Source organism: Piliocolobus tephrosceles, chromosome 7 (genome assembly GCF_002776525.5).
Source record: "Piliocolobus tephrosceles isolate RC106 chromosome 7, ASM277652v3, whole genome shotgun sequence".
NCBI classification, from domain to species: domain Eukaryota; kingdom Metazoa; phylum Chordata; class Mammalia; order Primates; family Cercopithecidae; genus Piliocolobus; species Piliocolobus tephrosceles.
The window spans coordinates 148,312,895-148,319,790 of NC_045440.1; the positions used below are offsets into that span (position 1 = coordinate 148,312,895).

General features: G+C 55.4%; 1 protein-coding gene across 2 annotated transcripts; it reads right to left on the reverse strand.

The window, feature by feature from the left end:
* Positions 1-1,748: 1,748 nt before the first annotated feature.
* Positions 1,749-4,609, reverse strand: COMMD5 (COMM domain containing 5). Of its 2 annotated transcripts, XM_023188273.2 has the most exons (3): positions 4,495-4,599; positions 3,972-4,103; positions 1,749-2,971 (listed from the first exon to the last, which is right to left on the reverse strand). In XM_023188273.2, the coding sequence occupies exon 3, from the start codon at positions 2,912-2,914 to the stop codon at positions 2,240-2,242; it is 675 nt and encodes a 224-aa protein (XP_023044041.1). In that variant the 5' UTR covers positions 2,915-2,971; positions 3,972-4,103; positions 4,495-4,599; the 3' UTR covers positions 1,749-2,239. The 2 variants fall into 2 exon arrangements, with proteins under 2 accessions (XP_023044041.1, XP_023044040.1); XM_023188272.2 differs by lacking the exon at positions 3,972-4,103 and having other exon boundaries at positions 4,495-4,609.
* Between the last annotated feature and the right edge of the window lie 2,287 nt (positions 4,610-6,896).

The following is a 6,896-nucleotide window of genomic DNA, read 5'->3' on the forward strand; positions in this document are numbered from 1 at the left end:
CCTGGGAGGCAGAGGTTGCAGTGAGTCGAGATCGTGCCATTGCACACCAGCCTAGGCAACAAGAGTGGAACTCCCGTCTCAAAAAAAGTATTGGAACACAGCCATATCTATTTGTTTACGTATTGTGTGACTGCTTTCAAGCCACCATGGCAGGGTGGACAGAAACTTCATGGCCCACAAAATCTAAAATGTTTACTCTCTTGCCCTTTGTGGGAAGAGTTTGCTCACTGCTGAGCCAGAGGAAGTGGCCTCTAAGTCTGCTCCATGCTGCAGGGATCTCAAGTCCAACTGGATCATGTCTGCCCTGATTAAAACCCCACTGCTCCCCTTGCCCCAGTGGAATGACCAGAATCCTGTGTCTGGCCTTGAGGCCAGCTGCTGTCCCTGCACTTGCCCTCTCTGTCCCTCACTCCCCTGCACTCAGGCAGTGCCAGCCCCAGTCCCGGGAATGGCTCACTCCCCTGCCTGTGTCTCACAAGCTGTCTTTTCATGGCTGTGTCTTGGTTTGCCTGGGTCCCCGCTTGAGACAAGCCCAAGGGTTCACAGATGAATTGAGGCAAACACAGATTCCCAATGAGAGACGGTGAGAGGTCAGCCTGAGGACCGAGGGCAGGTCTGTGCTCTGGGCTCCACACAGGCTTTGCAAAGCAGCTGGGAGAAGCAGAAGCATGGGGCTGTCCCTAAAGCTGCTGTCCCTGCAGGGCCAGGGTCGGTGACTGAGAAAGGCAACATAGTCTCAGCTGCCACAGCCCCAGCCACATCCACATCTGGGGACGGAGAATGCAGGAAGTGGCTGGTCATATTCCTGACCCGAAGACAGTGGTAGGGACAGTGCCTTCAGGGAGACAGGAGGGCTGTACCTGAAACTCAGTGAGGGTGGGATGAAGTCGAGCGAACGACCAGATGGCAGTAGCCACAAGTATGCGCCTTGGAGGGCACCTGGGCCCCTCCAAGAGTCTGCTGACCCCGTCCCCAGGTACTCCTCTGCACCCCGACATGTCAGAACTGCCCATGGAGGATGAGGAAGAAATCCAGGCTAGTGGAGGAGACAAACCAAAAACTGCAGACAAGACAAACAGCCAAGCAACCCCAGGCACTCAAAGACAAGGGGAGGTTTCTCCGCAGAGAACAGACCAAACATGGTCCAGAAGTGCTCCCTGGAGGCAGGGGCAGTCAGCTGGAACCCAGTTGACCGAAAATGGCTCGGCAAAGGCAGCCCCAAAGCCCCTCCTGGAACAGTTATGCTGGAAGCTGCAAAGCTGGCTACAACCCCTGCACACACCCGCCCTAGAGGCACCCGGGAGAGGTCCCTGCCACCAATCCACCCTGGTGACAGCCTCTCTGCTAGGCTCTAGCCTCCTCCCTTGCACCCCTCCACATAGCAGCCAATCACCAGATCATGTCTCTCCTTTGCTGAAAACCCTCAAAAGGGCTCCTCTATCACTCAGAATTGAGCCAAAGTCTTTAAAAGGCCCTAGGGCCCTGACCTCTGTACCCTCCCCAACATCACCTCCCCTCAATGATCACCACCTACTTGGCTGCAGCCAGGCAGGCCTTAAGCACGTTAGGCCTCCCCACGCTGGCCACCTGTGCACCGTCCTCCTTACCTTGTGCTGCCCCCCTCAGAGCGCTGTGCCCCTCGCTCCTTCAAGTCCTCGCTCAGATGTCACACCCTCAAGGAAGGTCACCCCATCAGCACACAGACCGCACCCTATTTGCTGCATCCCATCCCAACCTCTGATGAGCTAGTCCAGTAAATTTTTATTATTTATTTTACAATGTTTCCCCTCCCCTCAGCCCCACTAGAATGTCAGCTCTGTGGGGTCAGGGATTTAAGGCAGAAGAATGAAAATGCCCAACCTAAAATACAAGATCTACAAAAGCACCTGGCTACATGGGGCCAGGCTGAGCAACTGTATGGTGTCTACAAAGGGCCTCAACCTGGCCACATAGCCACGCCCAGCAGCAAGACAAATGTACAGGGAAAGGGAGGGTGTGAGCTTAACACCCACCTAGAGAAACATGTTGTTTACAGCTGCTTTACTTCCAAAAAAGAAAAAAAGGCATAGCTCTCTTTTTCAATTAAACAGAAGACTACATAATTATGTTCAAACACTCTCACTTAAGAGCCTGCCTCATGGCAAGGGCAGAGCTGTTCTGGGACGAGTCAGCTGCACTTTTGGCACCATCTCAGGTGCCTATCCAAGCCTGACCTGAATGGGACTGGCCAAGTGAGGGGTCAGTCCTGCAGTCTGCGCTCACACCTCTTCTCCAGATCTGCCATCTCCTTTAGGACCAGAGCCACGCTGTACCGCAGCTCCTGGAATTTGGCTGTGGGGACCTCGAAGCGGTATGCTGACCCATCTGAAAGCTTCAGCTGCATCAGGACGCTGGGCTGCAGGGAGCGAGCCAGGGCACTGGTGGAGATTGCTACATCCACCCGCCACCGAAAGTCAGCAACATGGGGCAGCCAGGCCCCCTGCTGCTGGGCCACGGAATCAAGGAGGGGCCGCTGGCTCCCAAATACCACGCTGGCCAAGTCCCCGACCAGGTCTTGGGGGATGCAGAGCTCCTGCAGCTGGTCCCTGAAGGTGTCAGGCTTCAGGCTGGCGGGGGGCAGACGGAGGGCTTGCTGGAGCAGCGTGTGCATGCCTGCCAACAGGGCACCCAGCCGCTCCTCCGGCAGGTCGGCGCTGACCCAAAGACGCTGCACAGCCTCTCGGCAGTCCTCCCCCTGCAGGCTGCTGACCACAAGCTTCAGCAACCTTCTGAACGTGCTCCTGTCTAGGTCCCCTAGTAGCCGGGCCATTGCTGCCACCTCTGGAGGAAGCTGGGCCCCCAAGAAACTCACTCGGCCACTGTGACTATCACCAGGATGATGCAGGTACGGAGCTGCAGCCCCCGCAGCAGACATTGCTGCTGCTTCCTCCTTGATCAGCCAGCCCAGGAGGTCGGTCCCAGATGCAGATGCCTAGAGTGGGGCAGGGGGAGAAGACCAGTGACTCTCACGTCCTTTGGGCCAGCGAGTGAGGGCTGATATGGTCCCCATCATCAGGATGCTGACAGTGTGAACTACCAATGGCAGTCAGTGCTGGGGAGGTGGCCCTGGGAGCAGGTGGCAGAGGGGTCCATGACGGTCCCAGGAGGAGTGGAGGCCTCCCAGAGGAAGTGACATCTAAGGCATGAAGGGCAAGCAGGAATTGGCAGAGAAGTCGCGGAGCAGGGAGGAGGACCAGGAAACAGCACAAGTTCCCCAAGTAAGTTAACAGATGAAAGAATGAACTAGGGGAAAGGTCCAGGGAACATAGGGACATGGGCAGCTGGCACCACGGACCACACTGAGACCATTTAACTGTTCAGCCTTGAATCCTTCACAACAGCAGGCAGGAAGAAATACCATTCCTACCTGACAGGGAGATCAGGCTCTAGGCCAGGTGCAGTGGTTCCAGCCTGAAATCTCAGCACTTTGTGAGGGCGAGGCCAGCGGATTGCTTGAGCCCAGGAGTTGGAGACCAACTTGGGCATCATAGCAAGGCCCCGTTTCTACAAAAAATTTAAAAAACCAGCCAGGCGTGGTGGTGCACGTCTGTAGTCCCAGCTACTCAGAAGGCTGAGGACAGAGGATCCCTTGGGTCGTGGCTGCAGTGAGGCGAAATCGAGCCACTGCACTCCAGCCTGGACAACAGAGTGAGATGCTATGAGGAAGGAAGCACGGAAGGAAGGGAGGGAGAGGAGAGAGGGAGGGAGAAAGAAAAGAAAAGTAAAAAGAAATCAAAGCTGTAAACACAGCTGCCAAAATCAAGGACTGGAGCCTAGACCTGTCTATTCAGAAGTCCCAGCGGTTTCCACCACAGCCCTCAACCCCCGGGCTGGAGGCGCCGAGCAACGGGTGGCAACAGAGGCAAGTGCCGCATCTAAAGAGGGTGCCAGGCACCTGATGGGGGAGCGCAGCAGCACAAGCACCTGCTCACCTCAGCACAACAGGGGCTGGAGCAGAGCTCGGCGGGGCACAGCTCCTGTCCTCAAGGCACTTGTCAGGCCACCGCACAGCGCTGGGGGAATCCAGGGAGCTCCTCAGGGGCTTCACGGCGCCCCCATTCTCCCTGAAAGTCAACGACCACCCACTGCCAACTCCTTCACCGCCCCGCCAGCACCAGCAGCGCCTTCCCACTCCAAAGGGCCATCCGGGAAGGCCTCCGAGCTGCCCGCTTCCGGTCACGCGGCTTGGCAGGCCGGGTTCGCACCCCAACTCCGTACCCGCGGTTCTGATGGGGGCGCGGGGGCCTTGGTGCACAGAGTCGAGCGCCCGTCGCCGCCCCCACGGTTCGGGGCCAACCTACCGGCGGGCGCCCCTCCGCGGAAAAACCCCGCAGTATGGAGAGCTCCCCGGACACAGCGGCGAAGCAGCCTTTCCTAGGCCCGCACCCCTAGCTGAGGAGGGAGACTCCACCCGACTCCACCCCACGCTCCCGCGGTCCGAGTCGCCCCCAGCACCTGGCGCCGGCGATCCCCAGCTGATGCAGCCAAAATCGGGCCTGGTCCCCGGAAGCGCCCCGAGGGCCACTTCCGGGTCGCTCTAGGCAAGCTGCAAGGACCGCCCCACTATGGTCCGCTGGCCCGAGGGGCGGAGCCGAGACCTCGCCAGGCCCCGCCCCCTCCCCGCCCGGGTGAGTCGGGAGTCGCCGCCTCGGGGTCCCAGGCCTGGTCTTAGTTTTTTTTTTCTTCCCCCGAGGAAAAGGGAAACAGAAGGCGGTGTTTTGTTTCCGTTTCTGAGGTAGAAACTGCAGCCTGGGCCCGCGTCTCCCTCCCCGCTCGCGCAGAGGAGGGTAAAGCGGCAGACGCCTCCCGTGGTCGGGGTCAATATTCCAGTCACCTGACGCTGAGGCGCTCGCTGGCTTTCGTCGGCTCCGGGGGGCGGCGGGGAACGGCGGGACCTTGCGGATCAGCGCGGAGCGGAGCCGAGCGGGCGTCCCTGTCCCGCGTGCGCGGTCTGCGCCTCCAGGGTTTTGAGAGCTGCCCCGTTTCCCCTCCGGTCGGGTGGCGGCCGGCGCGGGTGACTCCGTTCCGCCTTGGGCTGCTCTGTTGGGCCCTAGTGCAGGAGCTTGGTCCGAAACAATGGCCTCCCATACGTTTGTTTAACATGTATTTTACTATAGTGAAAAATAATGTGCCAAAATCATTGAATTGTATAAAATGGGTGAATTTATATAGTATGTGAATTATAGCGCAATAAAACTTTTTTTTTTTTTTTTAAAGACTGAAAGAAGGGAAACAACCTAATTAAATGGGCAGAAGATTTGAGTGGACATCAAGGAAGATACAAAGTGAGTAATGGGTACCTGAAGCCTTCAGCATCGTTGGCTATTAGAGAAATGTGAATTGAAGCCACAGGGAGGTGCCATTTCATACCATTAGAAGGGTTATAATAAAAATGACAGGCTGGGCGCGGGGGCTCACGCCTCTAATCCCAGCACTTTGGGAGGCCGAGGCGGGCAGCCAGATCTCAGGAGAACTCTATCGTGAGCACATAACTTAAGAGTATGGCAGTGAACCATTCCTGAAAAGCCACCCCCACGATCTGATCACCTCCCACCAGGCCCCACCTCCAGCACTGGGGATTACCTTTGCGGGGGAACACAGATGCAAACCACATCAGCCATACAATGGAATAGTGTTCAATAACAAATAGGAGTGGAGACTGGGTGTGGTGGCTCATGCCTATAATTCCAGTACTTTATGAGGACTAGGTGGGAGGACCACTTAAGGCTAGTAGTTCAAGACCAGCCTGGGTGACATATCAAGGCTTCATTTTTACAAAAATTTTTAAAAAGCCAGGTGTGGTGGTGTGCACCTGTAGCAGGGGTCCCCAACCCTCAGGCTATGGACCACTACAGTTCAGTGGCCTGTTAGGAACTGGCCTCACAGCAGGAGGTGAGGGCAGCCTATAGTCCCAGCTACTTGAGAGGCAGAGTGAAGACCCCTCGAGTCCAGGAATTTGAGACCAGCCTGGGGAACATGGCAAGACTCCACTTCTAAAACAAAACAAAACAAATCAAGTCTAAAAACCATGCTGAGGGAGGACTGTTTAAAGGGAATGGATCTGGGAAGTTTAGAAAGAGACTACGTCTGTAAGGTGTTATTTCCCTTTAAAATATCTGAAGCAAAAAGGTGAAGTGCTATCATTTGTGAGGTCAGGGCAGTGGTTACATGGCAGACCCACCCCCTCCAGAAGTGAGGAGAGCCAGGAACCTGGGGGTGAGTTTTGGAGACAGTTCCCACCCAAAGGCCAGAGTGCCTGGAGAACTCTCATCCTATTGTAGCAGGACGAGCTGCAGACAGAACTTCTCAGACACTGGGTTAAAGAAGGACGGGGTTTTATTGGGCCGGGAGCTTCGGCAGACTTGTGTCTGAAGAGCCAAGCTCCTTGAAAAAGAAATTATTGGCCCTTTTAAGAGCTTACAACTCTAAAGGGTCCACGTGAAAGGGTTATTATGATAGATTGGGCAAGCGTGGAGAATGTGACTGGGGGCTACATGCATCAACAGAACAGAAAGTTTTACAGTGCTTTCTTATGCAATGTCTGGAATTTACAGATAACATAAGCAGTTCAGGTTAGAGGTTGATATTATTATTATATTATTTTTAACCACCAGGGCTAAGATCATCTGGCTATTTATCTTCTGTTTCTTTCTTTTTGTTTTCTCCCTCTTCTCCTGTCTTTTAAACTAGTCAAGACGGGGAGAGGAGGGCAGCATGAGAAGTGGTGGTCTCCTTCCTTACTATGATTAACATTTATAAGTTAATTTAGCTTGAAACAATTTCAAGCTTAGATAAAAGGTTGCGTGAATAGTGCACCTGCCCAGAGACCCCCATTCAAGGGTCACCAGGTGTCCCTG